The following is a 27,865-nucleotide window of genomic DNA, read 5'->3' as shown; positions in this document are numbered from 1 at the left end:
CTGCTCCCTGGCTATATCTACTCACTTCCCCTGCACTCCCTTGCCGGATCTTGTTGCCTTGTGCCAGTGAAAGCGTTTAGTGTTGTCCAAGCCTGTGTTACCTGATCTCCTGCTATCCATATTGACTACGAACCTTGCCGCCGGCCTCGACCTTCTGCTACGTCTGACCTTGCCTCTGCCTAGTCCTTCTGTCCCACGCCTTCTCAGCAGTCAGCGAGGTTGAGCCGTTGATAGTGGATGCGACCTGGTTGCTACCGCCGCAGCAAGACCATCCCGCTTTGTGGAGGGCTCTGGTGAACACCAGTAGCCACTTAGAACCGGTCCACCGGCACGGTCCACGCCAATCCCTCGCTGACACAGTGGATCCACAACCTGTAAGCCGAATCGTGACAGTAGATCCGGCCATGGATCCCGCTGAGGTGCCGCTGCCAAGTCTCGCTGACCTTACCACGGTGGTCGCTCAGCAATCGCAGCAAATTGCTCAACAAGGACAGCAGCTGTCGCAGTTGACCGCCACGTTACAGCAACTTCTGCCTCTGCTACAGCAGCAACCATCTCCTCCGCCAGCTCCTGCACCTCCTCCGCAGCGAGTGGCCGCTCCTAACCTCCGCTTGTCCCTGCCGGACAAATTTGATGGGGACTCTAGACTCTGCCGTGGATTTTTGTCTCAATGTTCCCTGCATATGGAGATGTTGTCGGACTTGTTTCCTACAGAACGGTCTAAGGTGGCGTTCGTAGTGAGCCTTCTTTCAGGAAAGGCCTTGTCTTGGGCCACACCGCTCTGCGACCGCTATGATCCTGCCACAGCCACAGTTCAGTCCTTCTTCGCTGAAGTCCGTAGTGTCTTCGAGGAACCAGCCCGAGCTTCTTCTGCCGAGACTGCCCTGCTGAACCTGGTCCAGGGTAATTCTTCAGTAGGCGAGTACGCAATCCAATTTCGTACTCTCGCTTCCGAATTATCTTGGAATAACGAGGCTCTCTGCGCGACCTTTAAAAAAGGCCTATCCAGTAACATCAAGGATGTGCTGGCCGCACGAGAGATTCCTGCCAACCTGCAAGAACTTATCCATTTGGCCACCCGCATTGACATGCGTTTTTCTGAGAGACATCAGGAGCTCCGCCAGGAAAAAGACTTAGATCTCTGGGCACCTCTCCCACAGTATCCTTTGCAATCTACGCCTGGGCCTCCCGCCGAGGAGGCCATGCAAGTGGATCGGTCTCGCCTGACCCAGGAAGAGAGGAATCGCCGTAGGGAAGAAAATCTTTGTCTGTACTGTGCCAGTACCGAGCATTTCTTGGTGGATTGCCCTATTCGTCCTCCACGTCTAGGAAACGCACACACGCACCCAGCTCACGTGGGTGTGGCGTCTCTTGGTTCGAAGTCTGCTTCTCCACGTCTCACGGTGCCTGTGCGGATTTCTCCTTCTGCCAACTCCTCCCTCTCAGCCGTGGCCTGCTTGGACTCTGGTGCCTCTGGGAATTTTATTCTGGATTCTTTGGTGAATAAATTCTGCATCCCGGTGACCCGTCTCGTCAAGCCGCTCTACATTTCCGCGGTCAACGGAGTTAGATTGGATTGCACCGTGCGTTACCGCACAAAACCCCTCTTAATGTGCATTGGACCCCATCACGAAATGATTGAATTTTTCATCCTTCCCAACTGCACCTCTGAGGTCCTCCTCAGTCTGCCATGGCTCCAGCTTCATTCTCCCACCCTTGACTGGACCACCGGGGAGATCAAGAACTGGGACTCTGCTTGCCACAAGAAATGCCTCTCTTCCCCTCCCAGTCCCGTCAGGCAAGCCTCTGTGCCTCCTCCTACACCTGGTCCCCCCAAGGCTTATCTGGACTGTGCCTTGCCTCCCCTTGGCCCCCGTCCTGGTGACACCCTGCCCCGTGCCAAGCTTCACCCTCTGCCCTCCCTCCCCATTTCCACTCCTGCTGTACTGCCTGCCTTTGAGGAAACCCTACATTCACTCCCGGTGTCCTCGTCCCAGGTAAAGCAGTTGCCGGACAAAAAAAGGGGGAGACCTAAGGGGGGGGGGTACTGTTACACCAAGAGCTCCGGGTCCCTGCTCCTCCCCGGAGCGCTCACGGCGTCTCTCTCCCTGCAGCGCCCCGGTCAGACCCGCTGACCGGGAGCGCTGCACTGACATTGCCGGCGGGGATGCGATTCGCATAGCGGGACGTGCCCGCTCGCGAATCGCATCCCAAGTCACTTACCCGTCCCGGTCCCCGGCTGTCATGTGCTGGCGCGCGCGGCTCTGCTCTCTAGGGCGCGCGCGCGCCAGCTCTCTGAGACTTAAAGGGCCAGTGCACCAATGATTGGTGCCTGGCCCAATTAGCTTAATTAGCTTCCACCTGCTCCCTGGCTATATCTACTCACTTCCCCTGCACTCCCTTGCCGGATCTTGTTGCCTTGTGCCAGTGAAAGCGTTTAGTGTTGTCCAAGCCTGTGTTACCTGATCTCCTGCTTTCCATATTGACTACGAACCTTGCCGCCTGCCCCGACCTTCTGCTACGTCTGACCTTGCCTCTGCCTAGTCCTTCTGTCCCACGCCTTCTCAGCAGTCAGCGAGGTTGAGCCATTGATAGTGGATGCGACCTGGTTGCTACCGCCGCAGCAAGACCATCCCGCTTTGCGGCGGGCTCTGGTGAACACCAGTAGCCACTTAGAACCGGTCCACCGGCACGGTCCACGCCAATCCCTCGCTGACACAGTGGATCCACAACCTGTAAGCCGAATCGTGACAAGGTCCATACGGTTAAAATGATACTCTACTTATATAGGTTTGATTTTGTCGCACTTCTGGAAAAAATCATAACTACATGCAGGGAAATTTATACGTTTAAAAATTTCATCTTCTGACCCCTATAACTTTTTTATTTTTCCACATTCAGGCAGTATGAGGACTCATTTTTTGCGCCGTGATCTGAAGTTTTTATCGGTGTGATTTTTGTTTTGATCGGACTTTTTGATCACTTTTTATTCATTTTTTAATGGTATAAAAAGTGACCAAAAATGCGCTTTTTTGACTTTGGAATTTTTTTGCACGTACGCCATTGACCGTGTGGTTTAATTAGTTATATATTTTTATAGTTCGGACATTTACGTACGCGGCGATACCACATATGTTTATTTTTATTTTTTTTTACACAGTTTTATTTTTTTTATGGGAAAAGGGGGGTGATTCAAACTTTTATTAGGGAAGGGGTTAAATGACCTTTATTAACACTTTTTTTTACATTTTTTTTGCAGTGTTATAGGTCCCATAGGGACCTATAACACTGCACACACTGATCTTTTACACAGATCACAGGCGTGTATTAACACGCCTGTGATCAGTGTTATCGGCGCTTGACTGCTCCTGCCTGGATCTCAGGCACGGAGCAGTCATTCGCCGATTGGACACCGAGGAGGCAGGTAAGGGCCCTCCCGGTGTCCTGTCAGCTGTTCGGGACGCCGCGATTTCACCGCGGCGGTCCCGAACAGCCCGACTGAGCAGCCGGGTCACTTTCACTTTCACTTTTGATGTGTGGTATTAGCCGCGGGTCCCGGCCGTTGATGAGCGCCGGGACCGACGCAATATGATGCGGGATCGCAGCGCGATCCCGCTTCATATCGCGGGAGCCGGCGCAGGACGTAAATATACGTCCTGCGTCGTTAAGGGGTTAAACATATACCTTTTCCTGCATAGAGTTATGATTTTTTTCAGAAGTAATACAAAATCAAACCTATATAAGTAGGGTATCATTTTAATCATATGGACCTACAGAATAAAGATAAGGTGTCATTTTAACTGAAAAAATGTACTGCGTAGAAACAGAAGCCCCCAAAAATTAAGGGTTGCAAAATTGAAAGGGTTATGACTTTTAAACGGTAATAAGCAAAAAACAAAAGTGCAAAAATGAAAATCGCCAAAGAGGGCAGGGGTTCAACTGCCAGCAAATGCAGGTGTATGAAGATACATCTATAACAAGGCCTGACCATGTGTCATTTGTTACTCCAGTATCTTACTATTTAGCAGAGGGCCTCTGCACCCGTATAGGTACCTCACCCTGCCTATCGTCATATAACATTTGGGGCTTTGAAATGTATGGGTTAAAAAGAGGTAATTTTTACCTTTACATGTGAGGGGTGTTATAAGATCACTCATTAAGTGGCATGATATATTACAGATCGCTTGCGTAAAAAAATACATCTATTTCTTTTTTCCTTAGATTACAATCAAAATATATATTTATTTCTATTCAGGTTCTACAAAAGTTGGGAAGAACAATAGAAACCAAGGATGAGCTGTTTGAGCAGAGCGCTTACGATTTTAACAAGCAGCAGGTAACTTCACAGAATCCAAGAAAGTAACACACAAGACTAAATATAAATAAAAAAAATAAAATAAAAAAATATATAAAGTCATGGCTGTAAATGTTGGCACCCCTGAAATGTTTTTAAGATAAAGAAATATTTCTCACAGAAAAGGATTGCAGTAACACATGTTTATTCCCTTTGTGTTTATTGGAACTAAACCAAAAAAGGGAGGAAAAAAAGAAAATTGGACTTAATGTAACACCAAACTTCAAAAATGGTCTGGACAAAATTATTGGCACCCTTTCAAAATTGTGGATAATAGGATTGTTTCAAGCATGTGATGCTCCGGTAAACTCACCTGGGACAAGTAACAGGTGTGGGCAAAATAAAAATCACACATGAAAGCAGATAAAAAGGAGAGAAGTTCACTTAGTATTTGCATTGTGTGTCTGTGTGTCACACTAAGCATGGACAACAGAAGGAGAATATTACTGTCTGAGGACTTGAGAATCAAAATTGTGGAAAAATATCAACAATCTCAAGGTTACAAGTCCATCTCCAGAGATCTAGATTTGCCTTTGTCCACAGTGCAACATTATCAAGAAGTTTGCAACCCATGGCACTGTAGCTAATCTCCCTGGGCGTGGACGGAAGAGAAAAATTGATGAATGGTGTCAACGCAGGATAGTCCGGATGGTGCATAAGCAGCCCCAAACAAGTTCCAAAGATATTCAAGCTGTCCTGCAGGCTCAGGGAGCATCAGTGTCGACACAAACTATCCGTCGACATTTGAATGAAATGAAACACTATGGCAGGAGACCCAGGAGGACCCCGCTGCTGACACAGAGACATAAAAAAGCAAGACTATATTTTGCCAAAATCAACTTGACTAAGCCTAAATCCTTCTGGGAAAATGTCTTGTGGACACATGAGACCAAGATAGAGCTTTTTGGTAAAGCACATCATTCTACTCTTTACCGAAAATGGAATGAGGCCTACAAAGAAAAGAACACAGTACCTACAGTGAAATATGGTGGAGGTTCAATGATGTTTTGGGGTTGTTTTGCTGCCTCTGGCACTGGGTGCCTTGAATGTGTGCTAGGCATCATGAAATCTGAGGATTACCAACGGATTTTTCACACTGTACAGCCCGGTGTCAGAAAGCTGGGTTTGCATCCGAGATCTTGGGTCTTCCAGCAGGACAATGACCCCAAACATACGTCAAAAAGCACCCAGAAATTGATGGCAACAAAGCGCTGGAGAGTTCTGAAGTGGCAAGCAATGATTCCAGATCTAAATTCCATCGAATACCTGTGGAGAGATCTAAAAATTGCTGTTGGGAAATTCCAAAAAGAGAGACCTGGAGCAAAGGAAGAATAGTCCAACATTCCGGCTGAGAGGTGTAAGAAGTTATTGATGGCTATAGGAAGCGACTGAATTCAGTAATTTTTTTCCAAAGGGTGTGCAACCAAATATTAAGTTAAGGGTGACAATAAATCTGTCCAGCCCATTTTTGGAGTTTGGTGTGACATTGTCTCCAATTTGCTTTTTTTCCTCCCTTTTTTGGTTTAGCTCCAATACACACAAAGGGAATATACTTGTGTATAGCAAAACATGTGTTACTGCAATCCTTTTCTGTGAGAAATACTTTATTTTCTAGAAAAATTTCAGGGGTGCCAACATTTATGGCCATGACTGTATATTATATATAATTTTTTTATTTATTTGTTCAAAAGTCCATTCTTCTGCAGTGAGGTATCTAAGTCTATCAAAATGTTTTTTTGGGGTGATATAAATCCGTAGAATAGATTACAGTTCATTTATTATTGTCCTGTAAATTAGATTGTGGGAAAATCAAGCTTTGACCACCAGCTGAAGATATGTATTTTATACTTTAATAATGCTTATAGTTGGAAATAAGTCCTACGAATACACATTGGTTATTTTCTTTCAGAATGAAGGTAACAGGTTGTATAAGGATTTAAAGGCGGCTTTCAGTGCTGTAAAAGGTAAGACAATTTGTTTGGAGAAACCTGTAAAATAAATCAATATTGCACCCTGCCAGGTTCTAAAAGATTTACGTTCCATACATACCAATGCCCTTGAGAGGTGCCTATATTACAATTTGCAAAGTTAAATGACCACTGTCAGATCCAAAAACTTTTATATGTTGTTACTGATTTAACCCCTTAAGGACGCAGGACGTAAATGTACGTCCTGGTGCGGTGGTACTTAACTCACCAGGACGTACATTTACGTCCTAAGCATAACCGCGGGCATCGGAGCGATGCCCGTGTCATGCGCGGCTGATCCCGGCTGCTGATCGCAGCCAGGGACCCGCCGGCAATGGCCGACGCCCGCGATCTCGCGGGCGTCCGCCATTAACCCCTCAGGTGCCGGGATCTGCGGCAGTGCGCGATTTGAATGAATGATCGGATCGCCCGCAGCGCTGCTGCGGGGATCCGATCATTCATAACGCCGCACAGAGGTCACCTCTCCTTCCTCCGTGCGGCTCCCGGCGTTCGTTTTTTCCTATTTTACCCCCAAAAAGCGTAAAAAAAATTTTTTATAGACATATTTGGTATCGCCGCGTGCGTAAATGTCCGAACTATTAAAATAAAATGTTAATGATCCCGTACGGTTAACGGCGTGAACGAAAAAAAAAAAAATAAGTCCAAAATTACTACTTTTTTAATACATTTTATTAAAAAAAAAATTATAAAAAAATGTATTAAAAGTTTTTTATATGCAAATGTGGTATCAAAAAAAAGTACAGATCATGGCGCAAAAAATGAGCCCCCATACCGCCGCTTATACGGAAAAATAAAAAAGTTATAGGTCATCAAAATAAAGGGATTATAAACGTACTAATTTGGTTAAAAAGTTTGTGATTTTTTTTTAAGGGCAACAATAATATAAAAGTATGTAATAATGGGTATCATTTTAATCGTATTGACCCTCAGAATAAACAACACATTTCATTTTTACCATAAATTGTACGGCGTGAAAACGAAACCTTCCAAAATTTTCAAAATTGCGTTTTTCATTTTAATTTCCCCACAAAAATAGTGTTTTTTGGTTACGCCATACATTTTATGATATAATGAGTTATGTCATTACGAAGGACAACTGGTCGCGCAAAAAAAAAGCCCTCATACTAGTCTGTGGATGAAAATATAAAAGAGTTATGATTTTTAGAAGGCGAGGAGGAAAAAATGAAAACGTAAAAATTAAATTGTCTGAGTCCTTAAGGCCAAAATGGGCTGAGTCCTTAAGGGGTTAAATAAATTACGTCTTAAGGACGCAGGGCGTACCTGTACGCCCTGCGCCCGGTCCTGGTCCATAATGCAGGGTCCCGCTGTGACCCCCGCATCATAGCAGGTCAGTCCCGGCGGCTAATAAAATCAAGGACCAGTGGCTAATAGCGTGCAGCACTGGTCATTGTGCCGCACGCTATTAACCCTTTAGACGCTATGTTCAAAGTTGATCACCACGTCTAAAGTAACACAAATACACTCCCAACAGCTTAGTTGGGCTGATTGGGACCATTGCGGTGAAATCGCAATGTCCCGATCAGCTAGGATGCAGCAGAAGGGTGCCTTACCTGCCTCCTACGTGTCGGATCGGCGATTGATTGCTCCAAGAATGAAATCCCGGCTTGAGCAATCAGCCGCCGATAACACTGATCAATGCCATGTTAATGTACGGCAATGATCTGTGTAGCAGATCAGTGTGTGCAGTGCTATAGCCACTAGAGGGGGCTATAACACTGCAAACAAAAAGTGTGAAAAAAAAGTTAATAAAGATCATTTAACCCATGCCCTAATAAAAGTAAGAATTACCCCCCATTTTCAAATTTTTACCCCTTAAGGACCTGAGCATTTTTTGCACATCTGACCACTGTCACTTTAACCATTAATAACTCTGGGATGCTTTTACTTTTTGTTCTGATTACAAGACAGTTTTTTCATGTCATATTCTACTTTATGTTAGTGGTAAATTTTAGTCGAAACTTGCATCATTTCTTGGTAAAAAGAAATCTAAAATTCGATAAAAAATGTAGCTTTTTTTTATTTTTTTTTACTTTGAAACACTCTGCTTATAAGGAAAATGGACATCCCAAATACATTATATATTGATTCACATGTGCAATATGTCTACTTTATGTTGGCATCATAAATTTGACATGTTTTTACTTTTGGAAGACATTAGAGGGCTTCAAAGTTCAGCAGCAATTTTCAAATTTTTCACAAAATTTTCAAAATCTGGATTTTTCAGGGATCAGTTCAGCTTTTAAATGGATTTGAAGGGCCTTCATATTAGAAATACCCCATAAATGACCCCATAATAAAAACTGCACCCCTCAAAGTATTCAAAATGACATTCAGAAAGTGTGTTAACCCTTTAGTTGATTCACAGGAAAAGCAGCAAAGTAACATAGTAACATAGTTCATAAGGTTGAAAAAAGACAAAAGTCCATCAAGTTCAACCTATAAGGCAAAAAACCCTCATACTAGAGGTAAAAATTCCTTCCCGGCTCCAAATATGACATCAGAATAAATCATCAACGTTCTGTCCCTATAGATCTAGAATCCATAACCTGTAATGTTATTACTCTCCAAAAATGCATCCAGACCCCTTTTGAACTCTTTTACAGAGTTCACCATGACCACCTCCTCAGGCAGAGAATTCCACAATCTCACTGCTCTTACAGTAAAGAACCCCCGTCTGTGCTAGTGTAGGAACCTTGTTTCTTCTAAACGTAGAGGATGCCCCCTTGTTATAGATACAGTCCTGGGTATAAATAGATCATGGGAGAGATCTCTGTACGGTCCCCTGATATATTTATACATAGTTATTAGGTCTCCCCTAAGCCTTCTTTTTTCTAAACTAAATAACCCTAATTCTGATAATCTTTCTGGGTACTGTAGTCCTCCCATTCCCCGTATTACTCTGGTTGCCGGTCTTTGAACCCACTCCAGCTCCCCTATATCTTTCTTTTACACTGGTGCCCAGTACTGTACACAGTATTCTATGTGTGGTCTGACTAGTGATTTGTACAGCGGTAGAATTATTTCTTTGTCGTGGGCATCTATGCCCCTATTGATGCACCCCATGATTTTATTTGCCTTGGCAGCAGCTGCCGACACTGGTCACTACAGCTAAATTTACTATTAACTAAGACTCCTAAATCCTTTTCCATGTCAGTCGTCCAAGCGTTCTCCCATTTAATACATAATCCCAGCCCAGATTTTTCTTCCCCATGTGCATTACCTTACATTTATCAGTGTTGAACCTCATCTGCCACTTCCCAGCCCAAACCTTCAACCTATCCAGATCCATTTGTAACAGTGCACTGTCCTCTATAGTGTTTACCTCTTTACAGAGTTTAGTATCATCTGCATAGATTGCTACTTTACTATTCAACCCCTCTACAAGGTCATTAATAACTATATTAAATAGAACAGGACCCAAGACGGACCCCTGTGGTACCCCACTAGTAACAGCCACCCAATCAGAATAAGTACCATTAATAACCACCCTCTGTTTCCTATCACTGAGCCAGTTACTTACCCACTTACACACATTCTCCCTCAGCCCCATCCTTCTCATTTTATGCACCAACCTTTTATGTAGAACCATATCAAATGCTTTGGAAAAATCCAGATATACGACATCCAGCAATTCACCCTGGCCAAGTCTGGAGCTCACCTCCTCATAACAGCTGATCAGGTTAGTTTGACAGGACCGATCCCTCATAAAGCCATGCTGATATGGGGTCATACATTTCTTTTTTTTAATAAGAGAGGTTTTTTACATATTTTACTTTTTTCTCTATAGCTTTTTAATGCTTCATCACTGCCGTCCTGTTTTAGTAGTTTAAATGCTTTATTTTTGTCATTTATTGCCCCCTTAACATTTTTGTTCATCCATATTGGTTTTCTTTTATTTCTGACCCTTTTATTCCCATACGGTATATACATCTTGCAGTGAAAATTTTAGATATTTTTAAAAGTCTCCAATTTAGTGTCAGTATTCTTGTTTTTGAGGACATTATCCCATATCATATTGTTAAGGGCTTCTCTGAGTTGATCTGAAACTTTTTTTTGGCCCCTCGAGAGATTCCCTTATTGAAGAACAAGTTATAATGTATTATATCATCGTCACTATTTCCTAGGTATCCTTCTACTTGCACATTAGTTACTCTATCAGGTCTGCTGGTTAATATTAAGTCTAGTAGGGCGCCCCCTCTGGTCGGGCCCTGCACCATTTGGGACAGATAATTGTCTTTAGCTATAGTCAGAAACCGGTTTCCTTTATGAAATTCACAGGTCTCAGTCTCCCAATTTATATCAGTATAGTTAACCCCTTAAGGACCAAGGACGTACCGGTACGTCCTTGGTCCTGCTCCCGTGATATAACGCGGGGTTACACGGTAACCCCGCATCATATCACGGCGGGCCCAGCGTCATAGTGAAGCCGGGACCCGCCGCTAATAGCGCGCGGCGCCGATATCAACCCTTTAGCCGCGCGCTCAGAGCTGAGCCGCGCGGCTAAAAGCGAAAGTAAAAAGTGCCGGTTAACTCAGTGGGCTGTTCGGGATAGCCGTGGCGAAATCGCGGAATCCCGAACAGCTTACAGGACAGCGGCAGGGCCCCTAACTGCCTTCTCGCTGTCCGATCGCCGAATGACTGCTCAGTGCCTGAGATCCAGGCATGAGCAATCAAGCGGCAGAATCATCAATCACTGGTTTCCTATGAGAAACCAGTGATCAATGATAAAGATCAGTGTGTGCATGTCACGATGCCGGCTGGCAGGTAGTGGATCCTCTGTGCCAGAGAGGGATAGCGAGGACCGTGCTAGTGGACCGGTTCTAAGACACTACTGGTTTTCACCAGAGCCCGCCGCAAAGCGGGATGGTCTTGCTGCGGCGGTAGTGACCAGGTCGTAACCACTAGCAACGGCTCACCTCTCTGGCTGCTGAAGATGCTGATGATGCTGAAGAAAGGCGAGGTACAAGGGAGTAGGCAGAAGCAAGGTCGGACGTAGCAGAAGGTCGAGGCAGGCAGCAAGGATCGTAGTCAGGGGCAACGGCAGGAGGTCAGGAACACGGGCTAGGAACAGACAAGGGAACGCTTTCACTAGGCACTGAGGCAACAAGATCCGGCCAGGGAGTGCAGGGGAAGTGAGGTAATATAGGGAAGTGCACAGGTGATCACACTAATAGGTAATTGGAAGATTGGGCCAGGCACCAACATTGGTGCACTGGCCCTTTAAATTGCAGAGACCCGGCGCGCGCGCGCCCTAGGGAGCGGGGCCGCGCGCGCCGGGACAGGACCGACGGAGAGCGAGTCAGGTACGGGGACCGGGGTGCGCATCGCGAGCGGGCGCCACCCGCATCGCGAATCGCACCCCGGCAGGAGGCGGGACCGCAGCGCACCCGGTCAGTGGATCTGACCGGGGCGCTGCAGCAACGGGGATGAGGCGAGCGCTCCGGGGAGGAACGGGGACCCGGAGCGCTCGGCGTAACAGTACCCCCCCCCTTGGGTCTCCCCCTCTTCTTGGGGCCAAAGAACCTGAGGAAAAAAAAGTCAATTTTTCCGTGAAGAGGTCCGATGCACATTAGGAGGGGTTCTGTGCGGAAACGCATGAGACTGGTCACAGGGACGTAGAACCTGTTGATAAGAGAGGCCAAAAAAAATTTTCCTGCAGATCCGGAATCCAAGGGGACCATAGTAGAGAAGGAGAAGGTAGAGGCAGATATCCGCACAGACACAGTAAGGCGTGGAGAAGCAGAGTTGACATCAAGAACTGTGTCACCTTTGTGACTGAATACGCAGTGCCTCGGAGGTCAAGTATGCCAGCTGTTGATCTCGTTGCGCTATCTGTTGCGACTGCTGGGCGATCTGACGAGCTTGCTGGGCGACCAGCGTAGGGAGGTCAGTGACAACTGGCAGAGGAACTTCAGCGGGATCCATGGCCGGATCTACTGTCACGATGCCGGCTGGCAGGTAGTGGATCCTCTGTGCCAGAGAGGGATAGCGAGGACCGTGCTAGTGGACCGGTTCTAAGACACTACTGGTTTTCACCAGAGCCCGCCGCAAAGCGGGATGGTCTTGCTGCGGCGGTAGTGACCAGGTCGTAACCACTAGCAACGGCTCACCTCTCTGGCTGCTGAAGATGCTGATGATGCTGAAGAAAGGCGAGGTACAAGGGAGTAGGCAGAAGCAAGGTCGGACGTAGCAGAAGGTCGAGGCAGGCAGCAAGGATCGTAGTCAGGGGCAACGGCAGGAGGTCAGGAACACGGGCTAGGAACAGACAAGGGAACGCTTTCACTAGGCACTGAGGCAACAAGATCCGGCCAGGGAGTGCAGGGGAAGTGAGGTAATATAGGGAAGTGCACAGGTGATCACACTAATAGGTAATTGGAAGATTGGGCCAGGCACCAACATTGGTGCACTGGCCCTTTAAATTGCAGAGACCCGGCGCGCGCGCGCCCTAGGGAGCGGGGCCGCGCGCGCCGGGACAGGACCGACGGAGAGCGAGTCAGGTACGGGGACCGGGGTGCGCATCGCGAGCGGGCGCCACCCGCATCGCGAATCGCACCCCGGCAGGAGGCGGGACCGCAGCGCACCCGGTCAGTGGATCTGACCGGGGCGCTGCAGCAACGGGGATGAGGCGAGCGCTCCGGGGAGGAACGGGGACCCGGAGCGCTCGGCGTAACAGTGCAGTGTTATAGGTCCCTATGGGACCTATAACACTGCAAAAAAAAAGTGAAAAAAAAAAGTGAATGAATATCATTTAACCCCACCCCTATTAAAAGTTTGAATCACCCCCCTTTTCCTATAAAAAAAAAAAACACAGTGTAAATAAAAATAAACATATATGGTATCACCACGTGCGGAAATGTCCGAATTATAAAAAATATATCGTTAATTAAACCGCTCGGTCAATGGCGTACGCGCAAAAAAATTCCAAAGTCCAAAATAGTGCATTTTTGGTCACTTTTTATATAATTTTAAAATGAATAAAAAGCGATCAATAAGTCCTATCAATACAAAAATCAAATCTATATAAGTAGGATATCATATTAACCGTATGGACCTACAGAATAAAGATAAGGTGTCATTTTTACCGAAAAATGTACTACGTAGAAACAGAAGCCCCCAAAAGTTACAAAACTGCGTGTTTTTTTTTCAATTTTGTCGCACACCGTAGATTTTTGGCCAAAATGACTGTCGTCATTACAAAGTAGAATTGGTGGCGCAAAAAATAAGCCATAATATGGATTTTTAGGTGCAAAATTGAAAGAGTTATGATTTTTTAAGGAGCAAAAAACGAAAGTGCAAAAACGGAAAAAACCCGGTCCTTAAGGGGTTAAAGTCCCCCATTATTATCACATAATTTTGATTTGCTGCCTTGTTTATTTGCCTCAGTAATTGATCTTCTGCGTCTTCCATTATGTTTGGTGGATTATAGCAAACCTCTATCAGGATTTTTTTTTTTTATCTCCATATATTTCTACGCATAATGACTCCACATTATCGTTTCCCTCCCCTATATCCTCCCATAGTGCGGCCTTCAGACTCGATTTCACATACAGACAAAATCCTCCCCCTTTCCGTTTTGTGAAGGAGAAAATTCTAAATCTTCATTTTGTACAGTAACATGTTCTTGCAGAACAGGTTTTTGAATTTTTACAAGGGGTAAAAGGAGAGAAATCACTCTCAAATTTGTAACCCAATTTCCCTCGAGTAAGGAAATACCTAATATGTGGATGCACTAGAGGGCTCAGAAGGGAAGGACCGACAATGGGATTTTGAAGAGTGAGTTTTTCTGAAATGGTTTTTGGGGGGCATTTAGGAAGCACCTATGGAACCAGAACAGCAAAAAAACAACAACATGGAACACTATTTTGGAAAATAAACACCTCAAGGGACATAACAAGGGGTACAGTGAGCCTTAAACAGGTGTTTGATGACTTTTCGTTAAAGTCAGATGTGTAAATGAACAAAAAAATGTTTTCATTAAAATGCTAGTTTTTCCCCAAATTTTACATTTTTTACAAGGGTTAATAGGAGAAAATGCCCCCCAAAATTTGTAACCCCATTGCTCCTGAGTATAGAAATACCCCATGTGTGGACGTCAAGTGCTCTACTGCCGCACTATAATGCTCAGAAGAGAAGTAGCATCATTGATCTTTTGGAGAGAGAATTTGGTTGTAAAAGAAGTCGGGGGCCATGTGCGTTTACAAAGCCCCCGTGGTGCCAGAACAGTGGACCTCCCCACATGTGACCCCATTTTGGAAACTACATCCCTCAGAGAATTTAATAAGGCGTGCAGTGAACATTTACACCCCACTGGCGTTTGACAGATCTTTGGAGCAGTTAAATTTTTCATTTTTACGGACCACTGTTCAAAAAATCTGTCAGACACCTGTGGGGCATAAATGCTCATTGTACCCCTTATTACATTACATGAGGGGTGTAGTTCCAAAATAGGGTCACATATGGGCGGGGTACATTGTTCTGGCACTATGGGGGCTTTGTAAACACACGTGGCCTTCAATTGCGGACAATGGCGCCTCTTTCTCTTCTGAGCATTGTAGTTTGCCTGCAGAGCACTTTACTTCGTAATATGGGGTATGTTCTTACTCAGAAGAAATGGAGTTACAAATTTTTGGGGGCTTTTTTCCCATTTTCCCTTGTAAAAATGAAAAATGTAGGGTAACACCAGCATTTCAGAAAAAAAAAATTTTGTTTTATTTTCCCATCCAACTTTAAGAAAATTTGTCAAACACCTGTGGGAAGTTAAGGCTCACTATACCCCTTGTTATAATCCGTGAGGGGTGTAGTTTCCAAAATAGGGTCACATGTGGGTATTTTTTTTTGCATTTATGTCAGAACCGCTGTAAAATCAGCTGTGCAATTGACCAATGTAGGCCTCAAATGTACATAGTGCGCTCTCACTCCTGAGCCTTGTTGTGCGTCCGCAGAGCATTTTACACCCACATATGGGGTATTTCCGTACTCAGGACAAATTGCGTTACAAATTTTGGGGGTCCTTTTTTCCTTTTACCTCTTGTGAAAATAAAAAGCAATGGGGTAACAGCATCATGTTAATGTAATTTTTCCTTTTCATAAGGGGTAAGAGGAGAAAAAGCCCACCAAAATGTGTAACGCAATTGCGCCCGAGTAATACCCCATATGTGGCCCTAAACTGTTTTCTTGAAATACGGCAGGGCTCCGAAGTGAGAGAGCACCATGCGCTTTTGAGGACTAAATTAGGGATTGTATAGGGGTGGACAAAGGGGTATTCTACGCCAGTGATTCCCAAAAAGGGTGCCTACAGCTGTTGCTAAACTCCCAGTATGCCTGGACAGTCAGTGGCTATCCGGAAATGCTGGAAGTTGTTGTTTTGCAACAGCTGGAGGCTCCGTTTTGGAAACACTGCCGTATGATACGTTTTTCATTTTTATTGGGGGGGGGGCAGTGTAAGGGGGTGTAAATGTAGTGTTTTACCCTTTATTTTGTGCAGTGTAGTGTTTTTAGGGTACATTCACACAGGCGGGGGCTTACTGTGAGTTTCCCGCTAGGAGTTTGCGCTGCGGCGGAAAATTTGACGCAGCTCAAACTTGAAGCCGGAAACTCACTGTAAACCCGCCATTGTGAATGTACCCTGTACATTTACATGGAGGTGGCAAACCTCCAGCTGTTGCAAAACTACAACTCTTAGCATGTACTGACAGACCATGCATGCTGGGAGTTGTAGTTTTGCAACAGCTGGAGGCACACTGGTTGGAAAACCTTCAGTTACGTTCTGTTACCTAACTCAGTGGCCCTCTTTTTCTCAGTTATTGCACCTAAATTTTTGTCGCAACGTCTGTGCGACTATTTATGCGACAATATTTTTGTCGCACAACCGACACTTTAGAAAACACTCGCAGTGTTTTATGCAAAAATGGGTGTGTTTTATGCAAAAATGGGCGTTTTACCGACAAAAAACAAAAAATACTTGGAGTATTTCCAAAATCACTCGAGAAAAAGTGTGAATTTGCCTCACGCAATAATTGACAGCCAAGAGGGTGAGTGAAATTCCAAAAATGGAGTGATTTCTAACAAGGGACTGTTTACCATGGTGTCTTTTGTGAAAGTAACTTGTTTTATAACCTGAAAACATTTTGTACAGTTCAACAATTTTATGAATAAAATATTGAATGCTTTTATGATAGTTAATGTTTATATTTTTTTTCTTTTCAACACATTTGCAATATTAGGTTTAAATCAATTTAACACCCAAGCTGACAAACAAGGATAATTGTTGTAATGTTTGAAAAATTATAACACATGAATACTTTTGATTCATGGAAACATTTTTAAACAAACAAGTCTAAACCATTTTGACTCACACAACTAATTTCTTTAGCTCGGAGTTTGTGCGACACAATTGACTAGTGCCACACAAAAAAACGTGCGACACAAAAATAACCGACATGTGCGACAGAATAATAAATAAGCCAGAAAAAAAGACGAGTGATATTGAAATCACTCCAGAATAAACACTCCACTCTTAGTAAATCAGGGCCAGTATTTTCTAACCAGAGTGCATCCAGCTGTTGCTAAACTACAACTCCCAGCATGTACTGATAGCCGAAGGGAATGTTGGGAGATGTAGTTATGCAACAGCTGGAGGTACGCAACTATAACTCCCAGCATGGTGAGACAGCCGTTTGCTGTTTGTGCATGCTGGGAGTTGTATTTTTGCAAGAGTTAGAGGGCCACGGTTTAGAAACCACAGCAAATCGATCTCCAAACTGTGGCCCTCCAGATGTTGCAAAACTACAAATCCCAGCATGCTCAAACAGCTGCCTGAGCATGCTGAGAGTTGTAGTTTTGCAACATCTGGAGGGCTCCAGTTTAGAAAATTAGGTGCAGTATAGTCCCCCACATTAGGTGCAGTATAGTTCCCCCAGATTAGGCAGTATAGTTCCCCACATTAGGTGCTGTACAGTTATCCTACATTAGGCCTTTAGTTCCCCCACATTAGGTACAGTATAGTCCCCCTACATTAGGTGCAGTATAGTTCCCCACATTAGGTGCAGTATAGTTCTCCACATTATGTGCAATATAGTTCTCCCCACTTTAGGTGCAGTATAGTTCTCCACATTAGGTGAAGTACAGTTCTCCACATTAGGTGCAGTATAGTTCTCCACATTAGGTTGGCAGTATAGTTTACCCCACATTAGGTGCAGTATAGTTTCCCACATTAGGTGCAGTATAGTTCTCCCCACATTAGGCTATAGTCCCCCCACATTAGGTGCAGTATAGTTCTCCCTACAGTAGGCTATAGTTCCCCCACATTAGGTGCAGTATAGTCCCCCCACATTAGGTGTATAGTCCCCCCACATTAGGTGCAGTATAGTCCGCCCACATTAGGTGCAGTATAGTTCCCCCACATTAGGTGCAGTATAGTCCCCCCACATTAGGTGCAGTATAGTCCCCCCACATTAGGTGCAGCATAGTTCCCCCACATTAGGTGCAATATACTTCCCCCACATTAGGTGCAGTATAGTTCTCCCCACATTAGACTATAGTTCCCCCACATTAGGTGCAGTATAGTCCCCCCACATTAGGTGTAGTATGTTCCCCCACAGACATACAGCCTCCAGCCATACAGTGTATGGCTGGAGGCTGTATGTCTGTTTACTGCCCTACTTCAGTGCTCCGACCACTGCTCCTCTGGTCTGGCCACCATAGCAGTAGGTCCCGGGACTGGAGGAGCGGTGGTCGGAGCACTGAAGCTGATGTGCCGCTGGTCACTTACCATTCTGGCCAGCGCATGTCCTGTACACTGCTCCGCTCCTCCGTGTTGCTTTCCAATGGGCGCAAGCACGGGACTGGGCAATTGCCCCGTTCCCCCCCCCCCCCCTGGATCCTCCACTGCATGCATTATATACACACACAATACACATGACATACTGTACATGCATGCTTCATGCACACACAACATACTGTACACATGACATACTGTACATGTATGCTTCATACACACACATACTGTACACATTACATACTGTACATGCATCATACACACAACACACTGTACACATTACATACTGTACATGCATTATATACACACACACTGTACACATTACATACTGTACATGCATCATACACACAACATACTGTACACATTACATACTGTACATGCATGCTTCATATACACAACATACTGTACACATTACATACTGTACATGCATCATACACACACAACATACTGTACACATTACATACTGTACATGCATGCTTCATACACACAACATACTGTACACATTACATACTGTACATGCATCATACACACACACATACTGTACACATTACATACTATACATGCATGCTTCATACACACACATACTGTACACATTACATACTGTGCATGCATGCTTCATACACACACAACATACTGTACACATTACATACTATACATGCATGCTTCATACACACACACACACACACACACTGCACACATTACATACTATACATGCTTCATACACACACATATACTGTACACATTAGATACTATACATGCATCATACACACACAGCTAGAATAGATCAGTGTTTCCCAACCAGTGAGCCTACAGAGGTTGCAAAACTACAACTCCCAGCATCTCCAGACAGCCTTTGGCTGTCCGGGCATGCTGGGAGTTGTAGTTTTGCAACAACTGGAGTCACCCTGGTTGGGAAACACTGGTATAGATACACACATGCACTTTACATATAGTCATCCACAGTAGTAACACACACACAGGCACAGTACATAGACATACACATATGTACACACACATATATATATATATATATATATATATCCACACACACACATATATACACATATATATATATATATACAGGCAGGGAAACCTACTTTAGTCAGGCCCCATGTTGTACAGCCTCTGCGGTCTCTTTTCCTCACAGCTCTGTGCTCTCTCCTCCCCCCCTCCCCCTCCTCCTGCTCAGACGGCTGAAGGCTGAGAGAAGAGTCCGGGGCTGAGGGAAGATACCAAGTGCAGCGGGGGTGGGAGGAGCGTGATTGTGGTGAGGTGAGAAGAACTCCAAAGCTCTGGGGCCCGAAGCTCAAACTCCAAGAGCACGATTGTTAATCCGGCCCTGGTGATGGGGGGAATTGCCCTGTCGCTACAGGACTGGCAAGCACTGGCTGTGCTCGGGGGCCCCCAGCCAGCTCGGGGCCCCAAGCAATTGCTTGGTTTGACTGTCCTGTAGCGACGGGCCTGCACGGAAACGGAGGCGTACGGGTGCACCCTGCGTCCTCAAGTGGTTAAAAAAAAAGAGCTGTGTAAATAAAAATAAACATATGCGGTATAGCGGAAATCTCTGAACTATAAAAATATATCGTTAATTAAACCGTACAGTCAATGGCATATGCGCAAAAAATATTCATAAGTCCAATATAGCGTATTTTATTCACTTTTTATATCATGAAAAAATGAATAAAAAGCGATCAAAACGTCTGATCAATACAAAAATGGTACCGCCAAAAACTTCAGATCACGGGGCAAAAAATTTGCCCCGTACGCGGAAAAATAAAAAAATTATAGGGTCAAAAGATGAAAATTTTAAATGTATTCATTTTCATGTATGTAGTTATGATTTTTTCCAGAATACAAAATCAAACCTATATAAGTAGGGTATCATTTTAATCGTATGGACCTACAGAATAATTTACAGAAGAAAATTTGTTATTTTTACCGAAAAATGTACTGCGTTGAAACAGAAGCCCCCCAAATTTACAAAATGGATTTTTTTCTTCAATTTTGTGGCACAATTAATTTTTTGTTCTGTTTCGCCGTGGATTTTTTTTGTAAAATGGCATATGTCATTGCAAAATAGAATTGGTGGTGCAAAACCTAAGCCATAATATGGAATTTTAGGTGCAAAATTGAAAGGGTTATGATTTTTAAAAGGTAAGGAGGAAAAAATGTAAATGCAAAAACGGAAAAACCCTGAGTCCTTAAAGGGGTACTTCGCCCCTAGACATCTTATCCCCTATCCAGAGGATAGGGGATAAGATGTCAGATCGCGGGGGCCCCGCCACTGGGGACCCCTGGGATCTTGGCTGCAGCACCCTGCTTTCATTAATGCACAGAGAAAACTCACTCTGTGCATAATGACGGGCGATACAGGGGCCAGAGCATCGTGATGTCGTGGCCCCGCCCCTCAGTACATCACAGTCCGCCCCCTTAATGAAAGTCTATGGGAGGGGGCATGACGGCCACAACACCCCCTCCCATAGACTTGTATTGAGGGGGCGGGCCGTGATGTCACGGCTCTGCCCCTCGTGACATCACAGCCCACCCCTGTATGCTTTGGCCCCTGTATTGCTCATCATTACGCACTGAGCGAGTTTGCTCTGTGCAGTAATGACAGCGGGGTGCTGCAGCCGAGATCCCGGGGGTCCCCAGAGGCGGGACCCCCACAATCTGACATATTATCCCCTATCCTTTGGATAAGGGATAAGATGTCTAGGGGAGGAGTACCCCTTTAAGGGGTTAAAGACCTTTTGTAATATGGTTGTTTAAAGTTTTTGAATTTTTAATAAAGAAAACGGCTCCTGAAAATCTCATCACTAGGGGTCCCAACACCTACTGGGACACTAACTAGTCCTGCAGTAGCATCAGGCTTGTCCATGAGTCATAAACAAGAGATGACTCATGGACAAGGCTGCATGAGCAGAAACACCAATTACCTCCCACCACAAGGAGGGACACACCCCCTTCACCTGAGAGGATTTCTAACACTGTGATCTAATGAAAAGAGGGATTTTTTATAATAAATATAGGTGATCAAGGCAAAAAAATTAGATGTACCTGGTCAGGATTAGGTACTGAGTAACACATTTTTGTGTGTGTGTGTGGGATTTGACAGGTACACTTTGTAAAAAAAAAAAAAAAAATTATCTATAACCCCCACTCTCCTCCCCATATTATTTACCAAAATACTATCTATAAGAAAACTCAAAAACATAGAAGTTATCTCAAACACCTTATAAGGCAATTAGCGGTCACTCATTCTAGACCATCAACTGGTAGCTAGTGTGTAGAGCGGCTACAAACGCGCTCTTAATCTGGACAGCCTGTTTCCATTAATTTTATTATGAGCAATGTACTGCTTTATTTTAACAGTTTAGAGCTGATTGTTGGGGATTCCAGCCATAGGAAATACTGATATTTGCTTATTGGTAGGGGACCCTTTGATCACAAATTAATTGTTCAAATTTTGTTATTTGCTAAACAATCGCCCAAATCTATTAGTCCTAGGTTCAAAGGACAACTTTTGCAAGGAGTTTGTATGTTCTCCCCGTATTTGTATGGGTTTCCTCAAGGCACTTCAGTTCCTCTAACAACACAAAATATACAGATAAGTGACCGATTTGAGCGATGACAAGCTCTGTACAGTTCTGCAGAATATGATGGTGTTATATAAATAAAATTAAATATATTACTATACAACTGTGTGTTTAATTATGCTACATCAATACTTCTGAAATAACAGACATCTTCTAAGACATAGTTCACTATTATAATATAGTATTTTAGTAATTTATGTTTGTATCCAGGTGAATTGATGCAATTTATGAAACTTGTTACAAATTGTAGATATAATGTGATACCCTTCCTATTTTTAGCAATGCATGAAAGTTCTAAGAGATTATCAGAAACACTTCAAGTCATCTACAGACCAGACTGGGATGGGTGTGATTCCCTGAAAGCAATTGTAGAGGTAAATATACAGCTGGACTATATAACTTGCATTTACCATAAGGTTTTTGCACCACTGTTTGAAGAAAGTGTCTTCTTAAAACTGGCAGTAAGTTTGGAAGTTGATTTTGAGTTTATGTTCAACCTGAAAAGGTCCATCTAGCTCATCTGTGATAATACAAGCCCATACCAGTAACCCATCTTCAACTAGCTGCCACATCCCCTGATATGCCTGAAAGGGGTACTCCGGTGGAAAACTTTTTTTTTATCAATTGGTGCTAGAAAGTTAAACAGATTTGTAAATTACTTCTATTAAAAAATCTTAATCCTTCCAGTACTTATTGGCTGCTGAATACCACAGAGGAAATTATATTCTTTTTGGAACACAGTACTCTCTGCTGAATCACGTGCACAGTTCTCTCTGCTAACATCTCTGTCGATTTTAGGAACTGACCAGAGCAGCAGATGTTTGCTATGGGGATTTTCTCCTACTCTGGACAGTTCTTAAAATGGACAGAGATGTCAGCAGAGAGCACTGTGCTCGAGATGTTAGCAGAGAGCTCTGTGTTCCAAAAATAAAAGAATTTCCTCTGTAGTATTCAGCAGCTAATAAGTACTGGAAGGATTAAGATTTTTTAATACAAGTAATTTACAAATCTGTTTAACTTTCTGGCACCAGTTGATTAAAAAAAAAAAAAAAAAAAGGTGTTTCCACCGGAGTACCCCTTTAATTGAATAAGCATTCACATTTATAAGGCCTAGAGTTGGCAAATATACATAACAATGATTGATATGGTCAAAACACTCACTTTTCTAAAAAAAACTGCGCACACAGTATACCATGGTACAATGTTTGCAAAATTATTTTGTTTTTGCTGTATAGCTTTAGTAACATGAGAGAATCTTTACAGTCAATACAGAAGCTATGGCTAAGGACGGACAATATTTTTAGACACTGAGTTAGGAAGGAAATGTGGTCAACGTATTCTGCAGCTGATGATGATGTGGCCCTGGTGAGCAAAGGAAAACAGAATGCACCCAGAACGTCATGACCATGCCTCTAGACGTCTATGAGCCCAAGCTGCAGCTTTAATTGCCCCCCAGAGGTACAACACAGCAGCAAGATAGCATGGACCAAAAGGGAATAGGTATGCTTCGCTTCAATGCACATATGCAACTTTGCTTTGTGTGTATGAGCTTTTAGGGAAATTTAGTACATAAATAACACATAGCATGTCTGATATCAGAATGCAAAAACTAAAACAATATTACATATTTAAAAATACCCTCATGGTATTTAGATGGTAGCAGTTGGGACTTTACCGAATAAATATACAGCATAAGGTAAGTACAATACAATGTCAGAGCACATATCCACCATTAGCAGGATGCAGAAAGTAATAGCTTCGGTTTGTTGTTCTCCAGTTATACATCATTTTCACCGGTGTAGTGATGAGCCTTTGTGATGAGCTTTTTTTGGGGGATTTGTTTTTAGAACAATGATCTTCTCTGGAGTGACTATGAAGAAAAATTAGCTGACCAGGCCGTCCACATCATGGAGAATTACATGTCCCAGTTCTCAGAGATGAAGGTGATATGATAGATCATTGAATCAAAAATATGAATCATTGTCATATTATTATTAGAATGTAATCTGATAACTGATATTTCCTTGAATATAATAATACTGTATGTTAAATACAAGGAAATTGGTAAAACTAACATTGCCCAACAAATAGCTAAAGGCAACTAAATTCACTCACATTTTCTAATATCATACTCGCTTACTTTTTGCGGTGTAAATCAGCCACAATTTTGAAATATTTTTGCAACTTTTTTTTACATCTAAAACATCTGAGTTTTTTTTTATATAGGTTACTGGGGCCAGGTTAAAATAGAAGAAAAACCTATACTACCTAGACACAGTCCCCCGCTGGTCCCCAGTATCTCCCATTTGTCCTGTCATGTCCCTTAATCTTCTGTCTTCTTCCCAATTTTGAAAACGAACTGTCAGCTTAGCCAATCACTGGCCAAGACACCACTATGACCAGTGATTGGCTGAGCTGGCAGGTCCTCCACCAAGCACTAGTCTCAGAAGCGGGAAAAAGATAGAAAATCAGGGGGTTCAGACATAGCCAAACAGAAGCTGCGGGGGCACCAACAAGGCTAGGTAGGTAGAAGTGCTTCGTAAGCCAAACTCCTATTACTGTACCACTTCTTTTTTTTACTGAGGCTACATCTCTTTTCAGACGGGCCAGAAATCTGTCACATTTGCAAAAAGTAAATCTGGGCCAGTATGTTTAATGTTTGAGTACAATATGCATTTTATGTGAGTATCTTTTGTGTGGCATATGTCTAATGTATTAGTGACATGTTCACAGTGTGGGTAATGGTGATGTAATAGCTTTGTGTACTGTGTGAATAGTAAAGGGCCCAGACACACTTTAGCACAGGGAACAGGAGTGTAGCTATAGAAGTAGCAGTCACATCGGGGCCCTGGTGCCTAAGAGGGCCCCAAAGCACATCTGCCCCATAGAAGAGCAGTACAATAATTGGCATCAGGGCCCTGAAGCTACAAGCTACTCCTCTGGCAGGGACCCTTAAAGGGTTTGTCCGCTGCCCTGCCTTCCGGAGCTCCACTCGCCCCGTCTGGAAGTTCATTACTCCGAACGCTGTGTGCAGGCTTCGGTGTTCAAGGCCACCCCCTCATGACGTCGCGCCCCCTTCCCATAGACTTTTGTTGAGGGGGCGGGCGTGACGTCACGAGGGGGCGGCCTCGAACATGGAAGCCCGCACACAGCGTTCGGAGTAATGAACTTCCAGACGGGGCGAGCGGAGCTCCGGAAGGCAAGGCAGCGGACAACCTCTTTAATAAGTCAGCATCCATCCTCATATAGTCTTGTTCTATTAAAATGTCCTACTATATTATTCTCATTATACTCCCATACACCTTGATGTAGATAAATAGAACTAAATTCAAATGTTAGGACACATAAGCACATGCATATTTTGGATTCATTTTGTCTATATATACTATAGAAGATTAGTCTTGTCTTGAGCCTTAGAAAATCTGTTATTCCGCTCCCCCAAATTTTTTTTGTATGATGATGGGGATGCAGTAGGGATGGAAAAAATTGTATTTAAATAGTAGCTATCATTAACTAAACTTTCCCTAATCCCCCTCCCCATCTGTCCCTGACACTAACTACCTCTATCCTTTATTTATTTTTATGTAAAACCCCATTTAATTACCTTTCTAATAGCATCTTCGGTAGCTCAGTGTTGAGCTGTTTGCGAGGGCAGGAAGTGGGCGTGGCCCGGCAGGCGCAACGTCATCTGAAGCCTGGTCGGCCGGCTTCCGCCCATCTTCCTGCACTGAGAAGAGGGAGATTCAGAGGGTGGGGATATTTAAATTACGCGTGACGCGCGCGCACGAGCTGCACTGAGAAGAGGGAGATGCAGGGGGCGGGGATATTTAAATTAGCACTGTGCTCACTCTCTGCCTGTTTCATATACAGGCAGAGAGCGAACTGAGGACGCGCATTTCAGACCACGCTGGACCACGCTGCCTGGCCAGCAGTGGTCTGAACGTGCCCGACATGAGGGGGGGGAAATTAATTCTGGACCCTGTACGGTGACACCTAGTGACCAGGATTTCAAATGTAAAATAAAGTGTGAAAGATAGATTTTGTTTTAATGACATATATTAGAAAGATTTTTAGGAACAATCTATTGAATAAAAAAAATGATGTTTAATGATACTACCCATTTAAAGGAAAACTGTCAGCCAGGTTCACCCACACTAAACCCAATACACTGGGTGAATCCAATACACTATAGTGTGGGTGAACCAGAATCCAATGAGGGGTCACTTACTTTTCTCCCTCCAATTGCTGCTGAGTTATGCCCCGGTAAATTTATGCTGTTTGTCCCCAGTATCGCGCTTCCTAAAACCGCCCCCTTACTTAGAAATAATCATTGCCATCAACTCCACGTCCTAGTGACATGGAGTCACATGCCCCATGAGCGCAGTGCTCTGTCTGCAGAGCGCATGCACCTAAAGCTTTCACCCAGCTCTCACATCCTCATGAAGTGAGAGCTCTGCGTAAGGAGAGAGACCTCAGGCCATTTTTTACTGTGCATGCACCTGTCCCTCGCTACACCCGGAAGTCGGGAGTAGCGAGGCATCAGAAAGAGGGTGAAAGCTTTAGGTGCATGCACTCTGCAGACAGATCGCTGCGCTCAAGGGGCATGTAACTCCACGTCACTAGGATGTGGAGTTGAAGGCAATGATTATGCTAAGTAAGGGGGGGGGGGGACTTAGGACGCATCAGGGCCCCACCTTGAAGCGTGATGCTGGGGACAAAGAGCAGAAATTTACCTTGGCATAACTCAGCGGCAATTGGAGGGAGAAAACTAAGTGACCCCTCATTGGATTCCTGTTCACCCACTCTATAACCCAGTGCATTGGGTTTAGTGTAGGTGAACCTGGCTGACAGTTTTCCGTTAACAAATCGTATATTTTTTAGAACAACATTTTTATAAATAAACAAACATTCTGTTCCATGCCGTTAGTAGTACCTAAAAAAATTTAAAAAATAACAAAAAAGTTTAAAAAAGTAAAAACACACACACACTGTTACGCCGAGCGCTCCGGGTCCCCGCTCCTCCCCGGAGCGCTCGCTACACTTCCCTCACTGCAGCGCCCCGGTCGGTTCCACGGACCCGGGGCGCTGCGTTACCACCTCCGGCCGGGATGCGATTCGCGATGCGGGTAGCGCCCGCTCGCGATGCGCACCCCGGCTCCCGTACCTTACTCGCTCCCCGTCAGTTCTGTCCCGGCGCGCGCGGCCCCGCTCCCTAGGGCGCGCGCGCGCCGGGTCTTTGCGATTTAAAGGGCCACTGCACCGCTGATTGGTGCAGTGGTTCCAATTAGTGTTTACACCTGTGCACTTCCCTATATCACCTCACTTCCCCTTCACTCCCTCGCCGGATCTTGTTGCCCTAGTGCCAGTGAAAGCGTTCCTTGTGTGTTCCTTGCCTGTGATTCCAGACCTTCTGCCGTTGCCCCTGACTACGATCCTTGCTGCCTGCCCCGACCTTCTGCTACGTCCGACCTTGCTTCTGTCTACTCCCTTGTACCGCGCCTATCTTCAGCAGCCAGAGAGGTTGAGCCGTTGCTAGGGGATACGACCTGGTCACTACCGCCGCAGCAAGACCATCCCGCTTTGCGGCGGGCTCTGGTGAAAACCAGTAGTGACTTAGAACCGATCCTCTAGCACGGTCCACGCCAATCCCTCTCTGGCACAGAGGATCCACTACCTGCCAGCCGGCATCGTGACAGTAGATCCGGCCATGGATCCCGCTGAAGTTCCTCTGCCAGTTGTCGCTGACCTCACCACGGTGGTCGCCCAGCAGTCACAACAGATTGTGCAACAAGGCCAACAGCTGTCTCAACTGACTGTTATGCTACAACAGTTACTACCACAGCTCCAGCAATCATCTCCTCCGCCAGCTCCTGTACCTCCTCCGCAGCGAGTGGCCGCTTCTGGAATACGACTATCCTTGCCGGATAAATTTGATGGGGACTCTAAGTTTTGCCGTGGCTTTCTTTCCCAATGTTCATTACACTTGGAGATGATGTCGGACCAGTTCCCCACTGAAAGGTCTAAGGTGGCTTTCGTAGTCAGCCTGCTGTCTGGAAAAGCCCTGGCTTGGGCCACACCGCTCTGGGACCGCAATGACCCCGTCACTGCCTCTGTACACTCCTTCCTCTCG

The 27,865-nt window shown here is 44.7% G+C and overlaps 1 protein-coding gene across 2 annotated transcripts in view; it reads left to right on the top strand.

The window, feature by feature from the left end:
* The window catches only part of BIN2 (bridging integrator 2), a 95,460-nt gene that overhangs the window by 25,171 nt on the left and 42,424 nt on the right, over positions 1-27,865 (top strand). For both annotated transcript variants that reach the window (XM_056562669.1, XM_056562668.1), the window contains exons 2-5: positions 4,256-4,336; positions 6,264-6,318; positions 22,015-22,109; positions 23,583-23,678. In XM_056562669.1, coding sequence (XP_056418644.1) covers positions 4,256-4,336; positions 6,264-6,318; positions 22,015-22,109; positions 23,583-23,678 — 327 coding nt within the window. The remainder of the gene's footprint in view (positions 1-4,255; positions 4,337-6,263; positions 6,319-22,014; positions 22,110-23,582; positions 23,679-27,865) is intronic.

The sequence above is a fragment of the Hyla sarda genome, chromosome 2, assembly GCF_029499605.1.
Source record: "Hyla sarda isolate aHylSar1 chromosome 2, aHylSar1.hap1, whole genome shotgun sequence".
Classification (NCBI taxonomy): Eukaryota; Metazoa; Chordata; class Amphibia; order Anura; family Hylidae; genus Hyla; species Hyla sarda.
This window is presented reverse-complemented; position numbering and strand designations above follow the sequence as displayed.